Source organism: Bos indicus, chromosome 3 (genome assembly GCF_029378745.1).
Source record: "Bos indicus isolate NIAB-ARS_2022 breed Sahiwal x Tharparkar chromosome 3, NIAB-ARS_B.indTharparkar_mat_pri_1.0, whole genome shotgun sequence".
In the NCBI taxonomy this organism is placed as follows: Eukaryota; Metazoa; Chordata; class Mammalia; order Artiodactyla; family Bovidae; genus Bos; species Bos indicus.
In genome coordinates, this window is record NC_091762.1 from 28,790,784 (window position 1) to 28,815,808 (window position 25,025).

Sequence of the window (25,025 nt, forward strand, 5' to 3'; positions counted from 1 at the left end):
TCTTTAACAATGAAATTGATAAATTATTTTGATCTTTAATCAGAAATAAAAACTTTAAGCCTATTCAAAAAAGCATTATACATAATTTACTAATTTAGTATTAACTACAGTGAAAAGTAGTTAATATTTTATAATACTACAGAAAGTTTAGGAATTGAACACACAAACTACTTTATAGATAGAAAACATACTTCTCATTTTCAAGCTCAGTTTTCAGCTCTTTAACCTGATTTGAATAATGCTGTTCACTTGTTGCAATGGCAGTTAACTGTATTTCCAAATCATGTACTTTTTTCTGGAAAATAAACACATATTATCACAGCAAATGCTTTTACAATTTTCTCACTTAAGAAGTATGGTCACTCTATGTAAGCAAGTTATATACTTGGTAAAAAATATGTCAAAATTTTTAAATTGATTTAATGCCATAGTCATTATAATTTCAATACAGTGAGCAATGACAAATGCAATACTAAAAGTAAATTTCATTTTCATATTCTGAAGCTCAACCAGTAAAATTATACTTGAAGTGAAGTGAAGTGGTTCAGTCGTGTCCAGCTCTTTGCGACCCCATGGACTGTAGCCTGCCAGGCTCCTCCGTCCATGAGGTTTTCCAGGCAAGAATACTGGAGCGGGTTGCCATTTCCTTCTCCAGTGGATCTTCCCAACCCAGGGATCGAACCCAGGTCTCCCGCATTGTAGGCAGATGCTTTTACCATCTGAGCCACTAGGGAATATTATAAAATACTGTTGTCTGTTTTATACTACCAAGTAATAAATTTCAACTGAAATATCATTATTAAGAAAAAATATATTAGTTAATGAAATCAAGCAATATCAGAAAAGTAAGCTGCTCTTATTATGTTAGAAAGACAATTACAATGTTAATACTATAATAAACTGAAAACACTTTTTAAAAATAAAAGACATTCTAAAACTATAACATGAGAACTATAAACTAAGAACTTAATAAAAGCTAAAATTAAAAGTATCAATTAATAAATACTTATAAGACATCAAGAAATGTATTATTATAAGCCATGCTTATATTATTGGTATCTTAAATGTTGACATTTCTCTGCCTCATTATAATATGGAGGTTTTGTTTTAAATCAATTACAGCAGAAACACATGTTCAAGAGGAATTAAATACAGCAGAAACACATGCTTCAAGATTGTGAAGCAATCTTGTGCAAATCTAACAGCCATATAATCTACAATGTAAATCTGTACCCTACTAGTAAAACACTTGAAAGAAAAAAATGTATCCTTTTTAAACGAACCTCTCTGGTTTGGAGAAGCCCAGTTAGTTCTTGTTCTGCTTCTTTTAATTCTTCAGCAATCTTCTCAAATTGTTTCTTCTCATCTAAAAGCTTTTGTTTTTCTGCCTATTTTAAGAACATTAATGAATCATGATAACCAAAGCATATACACATTCAAAATAATCAAACTTCTCAAATATAGTTGTGAAGAGAATTATGACTTTCTCTTTGGTTAAAATTTTTTAAAAAGAGAAAACAAGTCATTAAGTAAATTCCAAAACTAAATATGATGACAGGACTTAATGGACAGAGCCCTGTAAGTTTTTTTTTTTCTTTTTTTTTTTTAATTTTATTTTATTTTTAAACTTTACATAATTGTATTAGTTTTGCCAAACATCAAAATGAATCCATCACAGGTATACATGTGCTCCCCCTCCTGAACCCTCCTCCCTCCTCCCTCCCCATACCATCCCTCCAGGTCGTCCCAGTGCACCAGCCCCAGGCATCCAGTATCGTGCATTGAACCTGGACTGGCATCTCGTTTCATACATGATATTTTACATGTTTCAATGCCATTCTCCCAAATCTTCCCACCCTCTCCCTCTCCCACAGAGTCCATAAGACTGTTCCATACATCAGCGTCACTTCTGCTGTCTCGTACACAGGGTTATTGTTATCATCTTTCTAAATTCCATATATATGCGTTAGTATACTGTATTGGTGTTTTTCCTTCTGGCTTACTTCACTCTGTATAATAGGCTCCAGTTTCATCCACCTCATTAGAACTGATTCAAATGTATTCTTTTTAATGGCTGAGTAATACTCCATTGTGTATATGTACCACAGCTTTCTTATCCATTCATCTGCTGATGGACATCTAGATTGCTTTCATGTCCTGGCTATTATAAACAGTGCTGCGATGAACATTGGGGTACACGTGTCTCTTTCCCTTCTGGTTTCCTCAGTGTGTATGCCCAGCAGTGGGATTGCTGGATCATAAGGCAGTTCTATTTCCAGTTTTTTAAGGAATCTCCACACTGTTCTCCATAGTGGCTGTACTAGTTTGCATTCCCACCAACAGTGTAAGAGGGTTCCCTTTCCTCCACACCCTCTCCAACATTTATTATTTGTAGACTTTTGGATCGCAGCCATTCTGACTGGTGTGAAATGGTACCTCATAGTGGTCTTGATTTGCATTTCTCTGATAATGAGTGATGTTGAGCATCTTTTCATGTGTTTGTTAGCCAAGACTCATACAGACAGAAAGACAAGTGGCAAAGGAGTAGTCAAATGTAGAATGCATCTCTCTTCAAAGATACATCAGGAATACCTCTTCAGATGCAGAAGACCTTGCAAAGCACCAGCTGAAACTGGCAGGAGTCCCTGACCACTGGAATCATGCAAAAATCAACAGGATGAAGGAAGAAAGGGGAAAAAGAGGAGGAGAGTGAGCAGGACTGGACCTGCACCCACAGAGTAGGGGAGCTGAAGCAGGGGTGAGGACCTCACACAGGGGCAATTGAGGCTGTTGGAGAGTGAAGCGGCTGATCTGTGACAGTCTGAATGGAGTAAGAACCACACAGACAATCCATGCCACAGCCTTACATAGCCCAGACAGGAATGCAAGCCCACTGGAATGTATGGTGGCTGGGAGCTGGAGCACAGTGATTAGAGAGCAATCCCAGGGTGAGGACTGCTGTTGACTGTGGGGAGACAGCCCAAAGGGACAGGAGGGAGTAGATCAGAGTGTGGAATACCTTTGGAGCAAAACCAGGAAGCAGGGCACTACTGCTGAGTTAGGAGCAGAGGGTGGAGCCATCACTGTAGCCCCTCTCCCCACACGCAAGTGCCAGCAGCTGACCAATAGAGAAAGAGCCCAGAGAGGGTGGCCCTTTGAGTGCCTGATATGTCAAACAATAGACAAGGACCAGCCAGGGAGGCCCTTTGAAAGTCCAGCTGCCAAAGGCTAGAAAAAGATTCTGTTAATAATAGTACTATATCTCCTGCACCTTGGCCACTGGCATCCCTAGACACATAACATCATGAAGGTCCCCACGATCCAAGCAATTGTGCCACCTCCAAGTTTGATCCTTACTGGAGGCAAAGCAGCCAGAGACTAGAAAAAAATCCTAAAATGCTGTATCTCCTCTGCCCATAGTCACCATCTTCCCTGCACACCTGGCACCGCCAGGGTCCCTGCAATGCAAGTAGCTGTGCCATCTCCATGCTTGATCCCCACTGGGGCAGAGATACCATAGGTTAGAAAAATCCCTAATAGTGTCATATCTCCTGTGCTTGTAGTAACCAGATTTCCCTGCATACTTGGCATTGCCAGCGTCCCTGTAATCCAAACAGCTGCTCCACCTACACACCCAGTCCTCACTAGCACAGAATCAAATCCTCCAGTACACTCTCAGGGAAAGACCCTGATGCTGGGAAAGATTGAGGGCAGGAGGAGAAGAGGACGACAGAGGATGAGATGGTTGGATGGCATCACCAACTCAATGGACATGGGCTTGGGTGGATTCCGGGAGTTGGTGATGGACAGGGAGGCTTGGCATGCTGTGGTTCATGGGGTCACAAAGAGTCAGACACGACTGAGTGACTGAACCGAACTGATAGTAACATCTCAATACAGAAGGCAAACACTAACAGACATAAAAGGGAAAATCAACAGTAACACAATAATCGTAGTGGACTTTAAAACCCCACTTACACCAATGGACAAATCATCAAAAAAAAATTAATAAGGAAACACAACCCTAAAATGACACAATAGACTCAGTTTAGTTCAGTTCAGCCACTCAATCGTGTCTGACTCTTTGAAACCCAATGAACTGCAGCACACCAGGCTTCCCTGTCCATTACAAACTCCCAGAGCTTGCTCAAACTCATGTTGATCAAGTCGGTGATGCCATCCAACAATCTCATCCACTGTCATCCCCTTCTCCTCCCACCTTCAGTCTTTCCCTGCATCAGAGTCTTTTCCAATGACTCAACTCTTCGCATGAGGTGGCCAAAGTACTCGAGTTTCAGCTTTAGCATCATTTCTTCCAAAGAACACCCAGGGCTAATCTCCTTTAGAATGGACTGGTTGGATCTCCCTGCAGTCCAAGGGACTCTCAAGAGTTTTCTCCAACATCACAGTTCAAAAGCATCAATTCTTCAGCACTCAGATTTCTTTATAGTCCATCTCTCATATCCATACATGACTACTGGAAAAACCATATTTTTGACTAGATGGACCTTTGTTGGCAAAGTAATATCTCTACTTTTTAATATGCTGTCTAGTTTGGTCATAACTTTTCTTCCAAGAAGTAAGTGTCTTTTAATTCCATGGCTGCAATCACCATCTGCAGTAATTTAGGAGCCGAAGAAAGTAAAGTTTCTCACTGTTTCTATTGTTTCCCCATCTATTTGCCATGAAGTGGTGGGACTGAATGTCATGATCTTAGTTTTCTGAATGTTGAATTTCAAGCCAGCTTTTTTCTCTCTTCTTTCACTTTCATCAAGAGGCTCTTTAGTTCCTCTTCCCTTTCTACCATAAGGGTGGTGTCATCTGCATATATATGGGCCTAACTCATATCTACAGGACATTCTACCCAAATGCAGCAGAATACACTTTCTTCTCGAGTGCACATAGAACATTATCCAGGATAGATCACATCATGTGTCACAAATCAAGTCTCAGTAAAATTAAGAAAAATGAAATTGTATCTGGCATCTTTTCTGACCACAAGGCTTTGAGAATACATATTAAAGGGAAAAATGTAAAAAAAACACACATGTGGAGGCTAAACAATATGCTTCTAAATAACCAAAAGGTCACTGAAGAAATCAAAGAGGAAGTCAATATCTAGAAACAAATGAAATTAAAACACAACAAACCAAAACTTTTGAGAAGCAGCAAAAGCAGTTCCAAGAGGGAAGTTATAGAAGCCTACCCCAAGAAATGAGTAAAACATTAAATAAACAACCTAACCTTACACCTAAAGCAACCAGAGAAAGAACAAAACCACAAAGTTAGTAGAAGGAAAGAAATCATAAAGATCAGAGCAAAAATAAAAGTAAAAGAAGTGAAGAAAACAGTAGCAGAAATCAATAAAACTAAAAGCTGGTTCTTTGAGAAGACAAATAAAATTGACAGACTTATCAAGGAAAAAAGTGAGAAATTCACAGCAAACATTATTTTCAAAGGTGAAAAACTGAAAACATTTTCTCTAAGATTAGGAATAAAACAAGGGTGCCCACCCTCGCCACTATAATTAAACATAATTTTGGAAGTCCTAGCAATGGAAATCAGAGAAGAAAAAGAAATAAAACGAATCCCAACTGAAAAAAAGTAAAACACTCACTGTTTGCAGAAAACATGTTACTATACATAGAAAACCCTAAAGATATCACCAGAAAATTACTAAAGCTAATCAATGAATTTAGTAAAGTCTCAGGATACAAAATCAATACACAGAAATCTCTTGCATTCCTATACACTAACAATTTAAAATCAACAGAGAAATTAAGGAATCAATCCCACTCACCACTGCAACAAAAAGAGTGAAATACCTCGGAATAAACCTATTTAAGGAGACAAAGGACCTGTATGTAGAATTATAAATCACTGTCAAAAGAAATCAAAGACCACACAAACTAATGGAGAGATATATCATGTTCCTGGATTTAAAGAACCAATATTGTGAAAATAACTATACTATCCAAAGCAGTCTACAGAGGCAATGCAATCTCTATCAAATTACCAATGGCATTTTTCACAGAACTAGAACAAAAAATTTCACAGTTCATATGTGTGTGTGTGTGTGTGTGTGTGTGTGTGTGTGTGTGTGTGTGTGTTAGTCGTTCAGTCACATCCAACTCTTTGAAATCCCATGGACTGTAGCCCACCAGGCTCCTCTGTCCATGGAAATCTCTAAGCAAAATAATGGAGTGGGTTGTCATCTCCTTCTCCAGGAGATCTTCCCAACCCAGGGATCGAACCCAGGTCTCCTGCATTGCAAGCAAATTCTTTACCACCTGAGCCACCAGGGAAGCCAATTTGTATGGAAAAACAAAAGAACCCAAATAGCCAAAGCAATCTTGAGAAAGAAGAATGGAGCGGGAGGAATAATCCTTCCTGACATCAGACTATATGACAAAGCTACTATCATCAAAACAGCATGGTCAGATCAGATCAGATCAGTCGCTCAGTCGTGTCTGACTCTTTGCGACCCCATGAATCGCAGCACGCCAGGCCTCCCTGTCCATCACCAACTCCCGGAGTTCACTCAGACTCACGTTCATCAAGTCAGCGATGCCATCCAGCCATCTCATCCTCTGTCGTCCCCTTCTCCTCCTGCCCCCAATACCTCCCAGCATCAGAGACTTTTCGAATGAGTCAACTCTTCGCATGAGGTGGCCAAAGTACTGGAGTTTCAGCTTTAGCATCATTCCTTCCAAAGAAATCCCAGGGCTGATCTCCTTCAGAATGGACTGGTTGGATCTCCTTGCAGTCCAAGGGACTCTCAAGAGTCCTCTCCAACACCACAGTTCAAAAGCATCAATTCTTTGGTGCTCAGCCTTCTTCACAGTCCAACTCTCACATCCATACATGACCACAGGAAAAACCATAGCCTTGACTAGATGGATCTTTGTTGGCAAAGTAATGTCTCTGCTTTTGAATATGCTATCTAGGTTGGTCATAACTTTTCTTCCAAGGAGTAAGCGTCTTTTAATTTCATGGCTGCAGTTACCATCTATAGTGATTATGGAGCCCAGAAAAATACAGTCTGACACTGTTTCCACTGTTTCCCCATCTATTTCCCATAAAGTGGTGGGACCGGATGCCATGATCTTCGTTTTCTAAATGTTGAGCTTTAAGCCAACTTTTTCACTCTCCACTTTGACTTTCATCAAGATGCTTTTTAGTTCCTCTTCACTTTCTGCCATAAGGGTGGTGTCATCTGCATATCTGAGGTTATGGATATTTCTCCCGGCAATCTTGATTCCAGCTTGTGTTCTTCTAGTTCAGCATTTCTCATGATGTACTCTGCATATAAGTTAAATAAGCAGGATGACAATATACAGCCTTGACGAACTCCTTTTCCTATCTGGAACCAGTCTGTTGTTCCATGTCCAGTTCTAACTGTTGCTTCCTGACCTGCATACAAATTTCTCAAGAGGCAGATCAGGTGGTCTGGTATTCCTATCTCTTTCAGAATTTCCCACAGTTTATTGTGACCCACACAGTCAAAGGCTTTGGCATAGTCAATAAAGCAGAAATAGATGTTTTTCTGGAACTCTCTTCCTTTTTCGATGATCCAGCGGATGTTGGCAATTTGATCTCTGGTTCCTCTGCCTTTTCTAAAATCAGCTTGAACATCAGGAAGTTCATGGTTCACATACTGCTGAAGCCTGGCTTGGAGAATTTTGAGCATTACTTTACTAGCGTGTGAGGTGAGTACAATTGTGCGGTAGTTTGAGCATTCTTTGGTATTGCCTTTCTTTGGGATTGGAATGAAAACTGACCTTTTCCAGTCCCGTGGCCACTGCTGAGTTTTCCAAATTTGCTGGCATATTGAGTGCAGCACTTTCACAGCATCATCTTTCACGATTTGGAATAGCTCAACTGGAATTCCATCACCTCCACTAGCTTTGTTCGTGATGCTTTCTAAGGCCCACTTGACTTCACATTCCAGGATGTCTAGCTCTAGGTCAGTGATCACACCACTGTGATTATCTGGGTCGTGAAGATCTTTTTTGTATAGTTCTTCTGTGTATTCTTGCCATCTCTTCTTAATATCGTCTGCTTCTGTTAGGTCCATACCATTTCTGTCCTTTATCGAGCTCATCTTTGCATGAAATGTTCCTTTGGTATGTCTGATTTTCTTGAAGAGATCCCTAGTCTTTCCCATTCTGTTGTTTTCCTCTATTTCTTTGCACTGATCGCTGAAGAAGGCTTTCTTATCTCTTCTTGCTATTCTTTGGAACTCTGCATTCAGATGTTTTTATCTTTCCTTTTCTCCTTTGCTTTTTGCTTCATTGTTAGAGAAAATCAAATCAAAACCACAATGAGGTGTTACCACACAGCAGTCAGAATGGTCATCATCATCAAATTCTAAAAACAATAAATGCTACAGAGGATGTGGAGAAAAGAGAACCCTCTTACACTGTTGGTGGAAATATAAATTGATACAGCCATTATGAGGGAGAAGGCAATGGCACCCCACTCCAGTACTCTTGTCTGGAAAATCCCATGGATGGAGGAGCCTGGTGGGCTGCAGTCCATGGGGCCACAAAGAGTCAGACATGACTGAGTGACTTCCCTTTCACTTTTCACTTTCATCCATTGGAGAAGGAAATAGCAACCCACTCCAGTGTTCTTGCCTGGAGAATCCCAGCGACGGGGGAGCCTGGTGGGCTGCCATCTATGGGGTCACACAGAGTCGGACATGACTGAAGTGACTTAGCAGCAGCAGCACAGCCACTATGAAAAACAGTATGGAGACTCCTTAAAAACCTAGAAATATAACTATTAATACCACATGACCCAGAAATCCCACTACTGGGCAGATATCCTCGTAGACTCATAATTCAGAAAGACACATGTACCCCCATGTTCACTGCAGCACTATTTACAATAGCCAGGACATGGAAGCAACCTAGATGTCCATCGACAGAAGTATGGATAAAGAAATTGTGGTATATATACAATGGAATATTACTCAGTCATAAAAAGGAATGAATTTCAGTCAGTTGAACTGAGATGGATGAACCTAGAGCCTTTATACAGAGTGAAGTAAGTCAGAAAGAGAAAAATAAATATTAACACATATATATGGAATCTAGAAAATGGTACTGATGAACCTATGTGTAGGGCAGTGATGGAGACACAGACATAAAGAATGAACCCGTGGACACATCAGAAGAAGGAGACAATGGGACAAATTGAGAGAGTAACACTGAAATATATACATTACCATGTGTAATAGGAAGCTGCTGTGTAATACAGGGAGCTCAGCCCAGTGATTTTTGACAACATAGAGAGGTGGAATGGGAAGAGCAGGAGGGAGATTCAAGAGGGAGGGAATATATGTATATTTATGGCTGATTCACATTGTTGTACAATAGAAACCAACACAAAATTATAAAGCAATTATCCTCCAATTAAAAATACTTTAAAAAAATGAAATGCTTTTTAGATTGGAAGAATTATTGTTATTAATATGACCATATCATCCAATGCAATCTACAGATTTAATACAATCCCTATCAAAATACCCATTACATTTTTTACAGAACTAAAACAAGTAATCCTAGAATATATAGAGAGCCACAAAAGACCATGAGTTGTCAAGAAATCCTGGGGGCAAAAAAAAAGAACAAAGCTGGAGGTACATCCTCAATGACTTCAGATGATATTACAAAGCTAAGTAATCAAAACAGTATGGTACTGGCACAAAACTAGACACACAGATGAATGAAACAAAATAGGGAACTCAGAAATAGATCCACATACCTATTGTCAATTAAGCTATAATAAAAGGGTCAAAAGAGAAAAGGCAGTCTCTTTGGTGCTGGGAAAACTGGACAACTACATGTGAAATAATGAAGTTCAAAATATTCTCTAACACCATATATAAAAATAATGCAAATTGGATTAAAACCTAAATGTAAGACTAGAAACTATAAAATTCCTAGAGGAAAACATAGGCAGGATACTTTTTGACATAAATCATAAGTAATATTTTCTTGGATCAGCCCCTAAGGCAAAAAAAGCAAAAATAAATAGATGAAACCCAAGTAAACTTAAAAGCTTTTGCATAGGAAAAGAAACCATCTAGTAAACAAAAAGACAACCTACAAAATAGAAGAAAGTATTTGCAAATGATAGACTGACAATACGTTAATATTCAAAAGATAAAGACAGCTCATAGAACACAATATCATACCAGTCAAATCATAAAATGGACAGAAGACCTGTATAATCATTTTTCCAAAGAATGTGTCCAAATGGCTAACAGGCACATGAAAAAATGCTCAACATAACTTATTACTAGGGAAATGCAAATCAAAAACACAACTAAATATCACCTCACAACTATGAGAATAGCTGTCACCAAAAAGTCTACAAATAACAAATGTTGGAAAGGATGTAGAGAAAAGAGAACCCTGGTACACCTTTGGTGGGAATAAACTGAGGCAGCCACTATGCAAAACAGTATGGAGGTTCCTTTAAAAACTAAAAGTTACCAAATGTTGAAGCAATTCCACTCTGGGATTGCTTCCACTCCACATATTCCACTCCACATATTCCACTCCACATATCCAAAAAAACTAAAACACAAACTCAAAAAGATATATGCACTCCAATCTTTACAGCCACCCTATTTACAACAGCCAAGGAAACCCAGAAGCAACTCAAGTGCCCATCAATAGATGATTGGATTAAGAGATGTCTACACACACACACACTACTCAGCCATAAAAAAGAATGAAATACTGCCATCTGCTGCAATATGAATGGACCTTAGTAAAAAAGTCAGAGAACTACAAATATCATATGACTTATATGTGCCCTTTAAAAAATAATACAAATGAATGTATATACAAGACAGAAACATACTCACAAATGTAGAAAGCAAACAGAGTTACCATAGAGGAGAAGGAAGTGGGAGAGACAAATTAGGGGTAGGAGGTTAACAAATACAAGCTACTACAAACAAAACAGATAATCAACAGGATATACTGTATAGCACGTGGAATTATATTCAATATCTTATAATAACCTACAATGGAATATAATCTGAAAAAAACTAATCACTTTGCTGTACACCTCAAAGTAGCACAATCTATAAAATCAACTATACTTCAACAACAACAAAAAAGAAAGCTCTGATAGGTTTTACAAAAATAAACCTGTTTAACTTTGAAAAAAACAAAAAAATATATTTTAAATGTCAATAAGAACATACCTAATAATCATCACTTTAAGTGAAATGGACTAAGGGACTAAATTCTCCGAACAAAAGACAAAGAGTATCTGAGTGAACATAAAAAAAGATATATATATACAAACATATTATATATATATATATATATATATATATATATACACACACACACACACACTCACACACACACACACATACACTTCCTATAAGAGACTTACCTCAGATCTAAAGACACAACTAAAAGTGAGGGGATGGAAAAAAGTATTCCATGCAAATTTAAATCAAAAGTAAGCCAGGGTAACAACACTTATATCAAACAAAGACTCTTACAAAAGACAAAGGACATTACATGATGACCAAGGGATTAATCAAAAAGATGATGCAATAATTATAAATATATATGTACCCAACATAGAAGTATCTAAATACATACTACAAATTCACAGACATAAAGTGGGCAGTTGACAGTAACACAATAACAGGGAACATTAAAACCCCATTTACATCAATAGACAGATTATCCAGACAAAAAACCAATGGCCTTAAATGACACATTCGACCAAATGAACTTAACATATTTATAAAGAACATCCCATCCAAAATCAGTAGAATATACTTTCCTTTAAAGTATATATGGAACATTTTCCAAGATAGACCACATGCTGGGCCACAAAAATTATCAGTAAATTTAAGAAAATTCAATTCATATCAAGCATCTTTTCTGACCACACTATGAGTCTAGAAATCAACTACAAAGAAAAAAACTACAAAGGAAAAAAATTCTCAAACATGTGGAGACTAAACAATATGCTACCAACAACCAATGGATCACTGAAAACATAAAATACATGGTGACAAATAAAAATGAAAAAACAACAATCCAAAAAATCTAAGAGATGCAGCAAACTCAGTTCTAAGATGGCAGTTTATTGTGATACAAGTCTACTGCTAGGTCATTTCAGTCATGTCCAATTCTGTGTGATCCCATAGACGGCAGCCCACCAGGCTCCGCCATCCCTGGGATTCTCCAGGCAAGAACACTGGAGTGGGTTGCCATTTCCTTCTCCAATGCATGAAAGTGAAAAGTGAAAGGGAAGTCGCTCAGTCGTGTCCAACCCTCAGCAACCCCATGGACTGCAGCCTTCCAGGCTCCTCCATCCATGGGATTTTCCAGACAAGAGTACTGGAGTGGGGTGCCATTGCCTTCTCCAGCGATACAAGTCTACCTCACAGGAAACAACAAAAAAAAACCTCAAATAACCTAACCAACACTCAAAGGAAGCAGAAAAGTCACTAGAAGAAAGAAAATCATAAAAATCAGAGCTAAATTTTTAAAGAAAGACTAAAGCAACAATAGAAAGATCAACAAAACCATGAGCTGGTTATGTGAAAAGATAAAGCTGATAAACTTTAGGAGGTTCATCAAGAGAAAAAGAGGGCCCAAATCAACAAAATCAGAAATAAAAAAGAAATACAACCAATACCACAGAAATACAAGGGATCATGAAAGATTACTATGAACAATTTAATGCCAATTAAATGGATATCCTAGAAGAAAATGACAAATTCCTTAAAAATGTACAATTTTCTAAACATAAACCAGGTAGACATAGAAAGTATAAACCAACCAATTACCAGTAATGAAACTGAATTATTAATTTTAAAAATTTCCAACAAACAAAAGTCTAGGATTAGATGGCTTCATAGATGAATTCTACCAAACATTTAAAGGGAAATTAAACCTGTCCTTCTCAAACTAGTCTAAAAAACTGCAAAGGGAGGAACTATTCCAAACTAATTCTGCCAGGCCAGTATTACCCTATTTACAAAACCAGACAAAGAAGTCACAAAAACAGAAGATTAAAGGCCAATAGCATTGATGAAATTAGATACAAAAATCCTCAGCAAAATATTATCAAACCAAGCCTATATAGTCAAAGCTATGGTTTTTCCAGTAGTCACATATGGATGTGAGAGCTGGACCACAAAGAAGGCTGAGCACCAAAGAATTGATGCTTTTGAACTGTGGTGTTGGAGAAGACTCTTGAGAGTCCCTTGGACTGCAAGAAGATCAAAACAGTCAATCCTAAAGGAAATCGATCCTGAATATTCATTGGAAGGACTGATGCTGAAGCTGAAGCTCCAATACTTTGGCCACCTGAAGTGAAGAGCCAAGTCATTAGAAAAGACCCTAAGGCTGGGTAAGATTGAAGCCAGGAGGAGAAGGGGATGACAGAGGATGAGATGGTTGAATGGTATCACCGACTCAATAGACATGAGTTTGAACAAGATCCGGGAGATGGTGAAGGACAGGGAAGCCTGGCATGCTACAGTCCATGGAGACAGAAAGAGTCAGACACAACTGAGCAACTGAACAGCAACAAGGTTCAATAATACATTAAATACACCATGATCAAGTGGGATTTATCCCAAAGATACCAGGATGGCTCAATATCTGCAAATCAATGTGATACGCCACATTAACCAATTGAAGAATAAGAATCATATGATCATCTCAATAGATGTAGAAAAAGTTTTTGACAAATTCAATATCCATTTATGCTAAAAACTATCCAGAAAGTGAGTATACACAGAACATACCTCAGCATAACAAAGACCATATATAACAAGCCCACAGCTAATATCACACTCAATGATCAAAAGCTAAAAGTATTGCTTTTGAGATCAGCAATAAGACAAGGATGCCCACTATCACCACTTCTAACATAGAACTGAAAATCCTAGCCACATCTATCATAAAAGGAAAAGAAATAAAAGGAATCCAAATTACAAAGGAAGAAACAGAACTGTCATTGTTTGTAGATAACATGATACCATAAACAGGAAATGCTAAAAAACAACACCAAGAACCTACTAGAACTCATAGATTTCAGTAAAGTTGGAGGTACAAAATTAATACACAGAAATCTGTTACATTTCTATGGACAAACAACAAACTATCTGAAGGAAAAAATAAGAAAACAACCCCATTTACAATCACATCAAAGAGAATAAAATACCTAGGAAAAATTGTAAGAAGAAAAAAAATCTCTACTTGAAAAACTATAAGTCACTAATGAAAGAAATGGAAACCAACCAAAAAAAAGATAAAAAGATACACTATGTTCATGGACTCAAAAATTAATGTTAAAATGACCATACTACCTAAGGCAATCTACAGATTCATTGCATTCCTATCAAAATACCAATGGCACTTTCCACCATACTATAACATAATTAATGCACAACAAAAGAGAAATGAAATACAATGGAAAGAAGACCGCCTCTTTCATAAATGGCATGGGGAACACTGGACAGCTACATGTTAAAGAATTAAACTGGATTACTCACTCACACCATGCACAAAAATAAATTCAAAATGGATTACAGATTTAAGGGTCTGAAAGAAATAGGCAAGGGAGACTAAGAGGTACAAACTTCCAGTGGCAAATAAATGAGTCACAGGTATGAAATGTACAATGTGGAGAATAAATGCTAAGTAGCTTCAGTTGTGTCTGACTCTTTGCAACCCTATGGACTATAGCCCACCAGGCTCCTCTGTCCATGGGATTCTCCAGGCAAGAAAACTGGATTTCCTCCTCCAATGGATCTTTATAACCTAGGGATCAAACCTGCATCTCTTATGTCTCCTACACCAGCAGGCAGTTCTTTACCACTAGCACAACATGGAAAGATAATATAGTCAATACCCATGTAATATCTTTGTGTGGTGACATGTTGTAACTAGACTTATCACAGTCATCATTTTGAAAGGTTTATAAATATAAAATCACTGGTGTGTGAAAAGAACTAACATAGTGTTTTAGGTCATTTATACTTCAAAAATAAACTCTTAAAAAAGAGATCAGATTTATGGCTATGGAATTGTGTCCACTGGAAAAGGGAATGGCAAACCACTTCAGAATTCTTGCCTTGAGAACCCCAAGAACAGTATGAAAAGACAAAATGATAGGATACTGAAAGAGGAACTCCCCAGGTGAGTAGGTGCCCAATATGCTACTGGAGATCAGTGGAGAAATAACTCCAGAAAGAATGAAGGGATGGAGCCAAAGCAAAAACAATACCCAGTTGTGGATATGACTGGTGACAGAAGCAAGGTGCAATGCTGTAAAGAGCAATATTGCATAGGAACCTGGAATGTCAGGTCCATGAATCAAGGAAAATTGGAAGTGGTCAAACAGGAGATGGCAAGAGTGAACGTCGGAATTCTAGAAATCAGCAAACTAATATGGACTGGAATGGGTGAATTTAACTCAGATGACCATTATATGTACTACTGTGGGCAGGAATCCCTTAGAAGAAATGGAGTAGCCATCATGGTCAACAAGAGTCCGAAATGCAACACTTGGATGCAATCTCAAAAACAACAGAATGATCTCTGTTCTTTTCCAAGGCAAACCATTCAATATCACAGTAATCCAAGTCTATGCCCCAACCAGTAACGCTGGAGAAGCTGAAGTTGAACGGTTCTATGAAGACCTATGGGACCTTTTAGAACTAACACGCACAAAAGATGTCCTTTTCATTATAGGGACTGGAATGCAAAAGTAGGAAGTCAAGAAACACCTGGAGTAACAGGCAAATTTGGCCTTGGAATATGGAATGAAGCAGGGCAAAGGCTAATAGAGTTCTGCCAAGAGAACGCACTGGTCATAGCAAACACCCTCTTCCAACAACACAAGAGAAGACTCTACACACGGACGTCACCAGATGGTCAACACCAAAATCAGATTGATTCTATTCTTTACAGCCAAAGATGGAGAAGCTCTATACAGTCAACAAAAACAAGACCAGGAGCTGACTGTGGCTCAGCTCATGAACTCCTTATTGCCAAATTCAGACTTAAATTGAAGAAAGTAGGGAAAACCACTAGACCATTCAGAAATGACCTAAATCAAATTCCTTATGATTATACAGTGGAAGTGAGAAATAGATTTAAGGGACAACGTCTGATAGAGCGCCTGAATAATTATGGACAGAGGTTCGTGACACTGTACAGGAGACAGGGATCAAGACCATCCCCATGGAAAATAAATGCAAAAAAGCAAAATGGCTGTATGAGGAGGCCTAAAAATAGCTGTGAAAAGAAGTGAAAAGCAATGGAGAAAAGGAAAGATATAAGCATCTGAATGCAGAGTTCCAAAGAATAGCAAGGAGAGATAAGAAAGCCTTCCTCAATGATCAATGCAAAGAAATAGAGGACAACAACAGAATGGAAAAGACTAGAGATCTCTTCAACAAAATTAGAGATAACAAGGGAACATTTCATGCAAAGATGGGCTGAATACAGGACAGAAATGGTATGGACCTAAAAGAAGCAGAAGATATTAAGAAGAGGTGGCAGGAATACACAGAAGAACTATATAAAAAAGATCTTCATGACCCAGATAATCACGATGGTGTGATCACTGACCTAGAGCCAGACATCCTGGAATGTGAAGTCAAGTGGGCCTTAGAAAGCATCACTACGAACAAAGCTAGTGGAGGTGACGGAATCCCAGTTGAGCTATTTCAAATCCTAAAAGACGATGCTGTGAAAATGCTGCACTCAATATGCCAGAAAATTTGGAAAACAGCACTGGCCACAGGACTGGAAAACATCAGTTTTCATTCCAATCCCAAAGAAAGTGAAAGTGAAGTCGCTCAGTCGTGTCCGACTCTTTGCTACCCCATGGACCGAAGCCTGGAGGCTCCTCCATCCATGGAATTCTCCAGGCAAGACTACTGCAGTGCATTGCCATTTTCTTCTCCAGGGGATCTTCCCAACACAGAGATTGAACCCAGGTCTCCCACATTGCAGGTAGACGCTTTAACCTCTGAGCCACCAGGGAAGACCTAGAATCCCAAAGAAAGGCAATGCCAAAGAATCCTCAAACTACTGCACAATTGCACTCATCTCACACGCTAGTAAAGTAATGCTCAAAATTCTCCAACCAGGCTTCAGCAATATGTGAACAGTGAACTTCCAGATGTTCTAGCTGGTTTTAGAAAAGGCAGAGGAACCAGAGATCAAATTGCCAACATCCGCTGGATCATAGAAAAAGTAAGAAAGTTCCAGAAAAACATCTATTTCTGCTTTATTGACTATGGCAAAGCCTTTGTGTGGATCACAATAAACTGTGGAAAATTTTTCAAGACATGGGAATACCAGACCACCTGACCTGCCTCTTGAGAAACCTATATGCAGGTCAGGAAGCAACAGTTAGAACTGGACATGGAACAACAGACTGGTTCCAAATGGGAAAAGGAGTACGTCAAGGCTGTATATTGTCAGCCTGCTTATATAACTTATATGCAGAGTACATCATGAGAAACACTGGACTGGAGGAAGCACAAGCTGGAATCAAGATTGCCGGGAGGAGGCGGTCCTAAGATGGCGGAGACCACTTTCTCCCCCACAAACTCATCAAAAGAACATTTAAACACTGAGTAAATTCCACAAAATAACTTCTGAATGCCGGCATAGGATATCAGGCACCCAGAAAAGCAGCCCATTGTCTTTGAAAGGAGAGAGAAGAAATCCAGCTCCACCCATCAGAACACCAACACAAGCTTCCCTAACCAGGAAACCTTGACAAGCCACTGTACAACCCCACCCACAGTGAGGAAACTCCACAATAAAGAGAACTCCACAAACTGCCAGAATTCAGAAAGGATGCCCCAAATTCAGCAATATAAACAAGATGAAGAGACAGAGGAATACCCAGCAGGTAAAGGAAGAGATGCGGAATCTACCTGATAAAGAATTCCAAATAATGATAGTGAAAATGATCCAAAATCTTGAAATCAATATGGAATCACAGATAAATAGCCTGGGGACAAGGATTGAGAAGATGCAAGAAAGGTTTAACAAGGACCTACAAAAAATAAAAAAGAATCAATATAAAATGAATAATGCAGTAAATGAGATCAAAAACACTCTGGAGGCAACAAATAGTAGAATAACAGAGGGAGAAGATAGGATTAGTGAATTAGAAGATAGAATGGGAGAAATAAATGAATCAGAGAGGAAAAAAGAAAAACGAATTAAAAGAAATGAGGACAATCTCAGAGACCTCCAGGACAATGTTAAACGCTCCAACATTCGAATCATAGGAGTCCCAGAAGAAGAAGACAAAAAGAAAGACCATGAGAAAATACTTGAGGAGATAATAGTTGAAAACTTTCCTAAAATGGGGAAGGAAATAATCACCCAAGTCCAAGAAACCCAGAGAGTCCCAAACAGGATAAACCAAAGGCAAAACACCCCAAGACATATATTAATCAAATTAACAAAGATCAAACACAAAGAACAAATATTAAAGGCAGCAAGGGAAAAACAACAAATAACACACAAGGGGATTCCCATAAGGATAACAGCTGATTTTTCAATAGAAACTCTTCAGGTTAGGAGGGAATGGCAAGACATACTTAAAGTGATGAAAGAAAATAACCTACAGCCCAGATTACTGTACCCAGCAAGGATCTCATTCAAATATGAAGGAGAAATCAAAAGCTTTACAGACAAGCAGAAGCTGAGAGAATTCAGCACCACCAAACCAGCTCTCCAACAAATGCTGAAGGATATTCTCTAGACAGGAGACACAAAAACGGTGTATAAGCTCAAACCCAAAATAATAAAGTAAATGGCAACGGGATCATACTTATCAATAATTACCTTAAACATAAATGGGTTGAATGCCCCAACCAAAAGACAAAGACTGGCTGAATGGATACAAAAACAAGACCCCTATATATGTTGTCTACAAGAGACCCACCTCAAAACAGGGGACACATATAGACTGAAAGTGAAGGGCTGGAAAAAGATATTCCATGCAAAGAGATAAAAAGAAAGCAGGAGTAGCAATACTCATATCAGATAAAATAGACTTTAAAACAAAGGCTGTGAAAAGAGACAAAGGAGGACACTACATAATGATCAAAGGATCAATCCAAGAAGAAGATACAACAATTATAAATATATATGCACCCAACATAGGAGCACCACAATATGTAAGACAAATGCTAACAAGTATGAAAGGGGAAATTAACAATAACACGATAATAGTGGGAGACTTTAATACCCCACTCACACCTATGGACAGATCAACTAAACAGAAAATTAACAAAGAAACACAAACTTTAAATGCTACAATAGACCAATTAGACCTAATTGATATCTATAGGACATTTCACCCAAAAACAATGAATTTCATCTTTTTCTCAAGCGCAAATGAAATCTTATCCAGGATAGATCATATCCTGGGCCATAAATCTAGCCTTGGTAAATTGAAAAAAATAGAAATCATTCCAAGCATCTTTTCTGACCACAATGCAGTAAGATTAGATCTCAATTACAGGAGAAAAATATTAAAAATTCCAACATATGGAGGATGAACAACACACTGCTGAATAACCAACAAATCACAGAAGAAATCAAAAAAGAAATCAAAATATGTATGGAAACTAATGAAAATGAAAACACAACAACCCAAAACCTATGGGACACTGTAAAAGCAGTGCTAAGGGGAAAGTTCATAGCAATACAGGCATACCTCAAGAAACAAGAAAATAGTCAAACAAACAACCTAACTCTACACCTAAAGCAACTAGAAAAGGAAGAAATGAAGAACCCCAGGGTCAGTAGAAGGAAAGAAATCTTAAAAATTAGGGCAGAAATAAATGCAAAAGAAACAAAGGAGACCACAGCCAAAATCAACAAAACCAAAAGCTAGTTCTTTGAAAGGATAAATAAAATTGACAAACCACTAGCCAGACTCATCAAGAAACAAAGGGAGAAAAATCAAATCAATAAAATTAGAAATGAAAATGGAGAGATCACAACAGACAACACAGAAATACAAAGGATCATAAGAGACTATTATCAACAATGATATGCCAATAAAATGGACAACGTGGAAGAAATGGACAAATTCTTAAAAAGTACAACTTTCCAAAACTGGACAAGGAAGAAATAGAAAATCTTAACAGACCCATCACAAGCACAGAAATTGAAACTGTAATCAGAAATCCTCCAGCAAATAAAAGCCCAGGTCCAGACGGCTTCACAGCTGAATTCTACCAAAAATTTAGAGAAGAGCTGACACCTATCCTACTCAAACTCTTACAGAAAATTGCAGAGGAAGGTAAACTTCCAAACTCATTCTATGAGGCCACCATCACCCTAATACCAAAACCTGACAAAGATCCCACAAAAAAAGAAAACTACAGGCCAATATCACTGATGAACATAGATGCAAAAATCCTTAATAAAATCCAGCAATCAGAATCCAACAACACATTAAAAAGATCATACACCATGACCAAGTGGGCTTTATCCCAGGGATGCAAGAATTCTTCAATATCTACAAATCAATGTAATACACCACATTAACAAATAGAAAAATAAAAGGCATATGATTATCTCAATAGATGCAGAGAAAGCCTTTGATAAAATTCAACATCCATTTATGATTAAACTCTCCAGAAAGCAGGAATAGAAGGAACATACCTCAACATAATAAAAGCTATATATGACAAACCCACAGCAAACATTATCCTAAATGGTGACAAACTGAAAGCATTTCCCCTAAAAAGTCAGGAACAAGACAAGGGTGCCCACTCTCACCACTACTATTCAACATAGCTTTGGAAGTATTGGCCACAGCAATCAGAGCAGAAAAAGAAATAAAAGGAATCCAAATTGGAGAAGAAGAAGTAAAACTCTCACTGTTTGCAGATGACATGATCCTCTACATAGAAAACCCTAAAGACTCCACCAGAAAATTACTAGAGCTAATCAATGAATATAGTAAAGTTGCAGGATATAAAATCAACACACAGAAATCCCTTGCATTCCTATACACTAATAATGAGAAAAGAGAAAGAGAAATTAAGGAAACAATTCCATTCACCATTGCAATGAAAAGAATAAAATACTTAGGAATATATCTACCTAAAGAAACTAAAGACCTATATATAGAAAACTATAAAACACTGATGAAAGAAATCAAAGAGGACACTAATAGATGGAGAAATATACCATGTTGATGGATCGGAAGAATCAAGATAGTGAAAATGAGTATACTACCCAAAGCAATCTACAGATTCAATGCAATCCCTATCAAGCTACCAACGGTATTCTTCACAGAGCTAGAACAAATAATTTCACAATTTGTATGGAAATACAAAAAAACTCAAATAGCCAAAGCAATCTTCAGAAAGAAGAATGGAACTGGAGGAATCAACCTGCCTGACTTCAGGCTCTACTACAAAGCCACAGTCATCAAGACAGTATGGTACTGGCACAAAGACAGAAATATAGATCAATGGAACAAAATAGAAAGCCCAGAGATAAACCCACGCACCTATGGACACCTTATCTTTGACAAAGGAGGCAAGAATATACAATGGAGAAAAGACAATCTCTTTAACAAGTGGTGCTGGGAAAACTGGTCAACCACTTGTAAAAGAATGAAACTAGACCACTTTCTAACACCATACACAAAAATAAACTCAAAATGGATTAAAGATCTAAATGTAAGACCAGAAACTATAAAACTCTTAGAGAACACAGGCAAAACACTCTCCGACATACATCACAGCAGGATCCTCTATGACTCACCTCCCAGAATACTGGAAATAAAAGAAAAATAAACAAATGGGACCTAATTAAAATTAAAAGCTTCTGCATAACAAAAGAAACTATAAGCAAGGTGAAAAGACAGCCTTCAGAAGGGGAGAAAATAAGAGCAAATGAAGCAACTGACAAACAACTAATCTCAAAAATATACAAGCAAATCCTGCAGCTCAATTCCAGAAAAATAAACGACCCAATCAAAAATGGGCCAAAGAATTAAATAGACATTTCTCCAAAGAAGACATACAGATGGCTAACAAACACAAGAAAAGATGCTCAATATCACTCATTATCAGAGAAATGCACATCAAAACCACAATGAGGTACCATTTCACGCCAGTCAGAATGGCTGTGATCCAAAAGTCTACAAGCAATAAATGCTGGAGAGGATGTGGAGAAAAGGGAACCCTCTTACACTATTGGTGGGAATGCAAACTGGTACAGCCACTATGGAGAACAGTATGGAGATTCCTTAAAAAACTGGAAATAGAACTGCCATATGACCCAGCAAGCCCACTGCTGGGCATACACACCGAGGAAACCAGAATTGAAAGAGACACGTGTACTCCAGTGTTCATCGCAGCACTGTTTATAATAGCCAGGACTTGGAAGCAACCTAGATGTCCATCAGCAGAAGAATGGATAAGAAAGCTGTGGTACATATACACAATGGAGTGTTACTCAGCCATTAAAAAGAATACATCTGAATCAGTTCTAATGAGGTGGATGAAACTGTAGCCTATTATACAGAGTGAAGTAACCCAGAAAGAAAAACACCAATACAGTATACTAAAGCAAATATATGGAATTTAGAAAGATGGTAATGATAACCCTGTATGCAACACAGCAAAAGAGACACAGATGTATAGAACAGTCTTTTGGACTCTGTGGGAGAGAGAGAGGGTGGGATGATTTGGGAGAATGGCATTGAAACATGTATAATATCATATATGAAACAAACTGCCAGTCCAGGTTCGATGCATGATACTGGATGCTTGGGGCTGGTGCACTGAGATGACCCAGAGGGATGGTATGGGGAGGGAAGAGGAAGAGGGATTCAGGATGGGGAACACGTGTACACCTGGGGCAGATTCATGTTGATGTATGGCAGAACCAATACAATATTGTAAAGTAATTAACCTCCAATTAAAATAAACAAATTCATATTTTAAAAAAATAGCCGGGAGAAATATCAATCACCTCAGATATGCAGATGACACCACCCTTATGGCAGAAAGTGAAGAGGAACTAAAAAGCCTCTTGATGAAAGTCAAAGTGGAGAGTGAAAAAGTTGGCTTAAAGCTCAACATTCAGAAAACGAAGATCATGGCATCTGGTCCCATCACTTAATGGGAAATAGATGGTGTAACAGTGGAAACAGTGTCAGACTTTATTTTTGGGGCTCCAAAATCACTGCAGATGGTGACTGCAGCTATGAAATTAAAAGATGCTTACTCCTTGGAAGGAAAGTTATGACCAACCTAGATAGCTTATTGAAAAGCAGAGACATTACTTTGCCAACAAAGGTCCATCTAGTCAAGGCTATGGTTTTTCCAGTTGTCATGTATGGATGCGAGAGGTGGATTGTGAAGAAAGCTGAGCGCCGAAGAATTGATGCTTTTGAACTGTGGTGTTGGAGAAGACTCTTGAGAGTCCCTTGGACTGCAAGAAGATCCAACCAGTCCATTCTAAAGGAGATCAGCCCTGGGATTTCTTTGGAGGGAATGATGCTGAAGCTGAAACTCCAGTACTTTGGCCACCTCATGCGAAGAGTTGACTCATTCGAAAAGACTCTGATGCTGGGAGGGATTGGGGGCAGGAGGAGAAGGGGACGACAGAGGATGAGATGGCTGGATGGCATCACTGACTCGATGGACGTGAGTCTGAGTGAACTCTCGGACATGGTGATGGACAGGGAGGCCTGGTATGCTGCGATTCATGGGGTCACAAAGAGTCGGACATGACTGAAAGACTGAAATGAACTGAAGTGGGGTATACAAGAGGGGATGATAGGTTGGATGAAGCTGTCAAAAGGTACAAACTTTCAGTTACAAAATAAATAGTATTAGGGATGTAATATACAATATAATTAAAACTGCTATATCTTATATATGTGAGCTGTTAAGAGAATAAATCTTGAGAGTTTTCATCACAAGGATAATGTTTTTTATATCTCTTTAATCTGTATTTGTCTGAGATGATAGATGTAAATGTATTCTGATGTATGTAAGTCAAATCATTATTTTGTACCCCTGAAACTTATATATTGTTGTGTGACAAATCTCAAGAAAACTGGAATAAAAATAAAGCACAATTCAATTTTTAAAATATAATTTATATACACAGGGTAATTTCAGAGTCATTTCCCCCTTACCCCTATAACCCAGGAGTCTGCCTTGGGGAAAAAGAGAAATAAGGATGGGATTCAGGTGAAATGGGTGGCAATAGCTAGGCTGAGGCAGTGTCTGATGGAAGGGTGATGGTGAAGAAGGGAAGTAAAGAAGGAAAATGATAGAAGGCAAGATAAAAGGGATTCATTCAGCTGGATGATGTACGTGTGTATAAGGTAGTAAGAATCATGTGTGTGCTTGTGCACATGTGTGTGCACTTGCTCCAAGGACAGACTTTAGAGTAACAGTTTCAATGTAATCAGACTACATCCAAAAAAAATAAATTCAAAAGAATAATAAAGCTGGAGAAATCACACTACCCAAATCTAAGACTCATTATAAAAAGCTACAGTAAGCCAAACACTAGTGAATGGCTAAACCATAAAAATCAATGAAACAGAAATAGCCCCAGAATAGACCTGCACATATATAGTCAATTTTTTTAATAAACATGCAAAAGAAACTCAACACAAAAAGGAGAGTCTTGGGAATTCCCTGGAAGTCTAGTGGTTAGCACTCCATACTGCCAAGAACGTGGGTTCAATCCCTGGTTGGGAAAATAAGATCCCACAAGCCGCTTGGTATGACAAAAATAAACAAACAGTAAATACATACACAAAGAAAAAGAAGAGTCTTTTCAACAAATGGTATTATAACTCTACATCAATCTAAAGTGTTTAAATCTTAAATATCTCTCAAAACCATCCATTTATTCCTCACTACCACCACCATCTCCCAGCCTAAGTTCTCTTCTCTGAATCCTATGTCTGTCTGTCTATTTATAACTGTT

General features: G+C 38.2%; 1 protein-coding gene across 2 annotated transcripts in view; it reads right to left on the bottom strand.

Moving 5' to 3' along the window:
* The window catches only part of SYCP1 (synaptonemal complex protein 1), a 147,364-nt gene that overhangs the window by 68,682 nt on the left and 53,657 nt on the right, over positions 1–25,025 (bottom strand). For both annotated transcript variants that reach the window (XM_070785872.1, XM_070785871.1), the window contains exons 16-17: positions 1,284–1,388; positions 192–295 (exon numbers count right to left, since the gene is read on the bottom strand). In XM_070785872.1, coding sequence (XP_070641973.1) covers positions 192–295; positions 1,284–1,388 — 209 coding nt within the window. The remainder of the gene's footprint in view (positions 1–191; positions 296–1,283; positions 1,389–25,025) is intronic.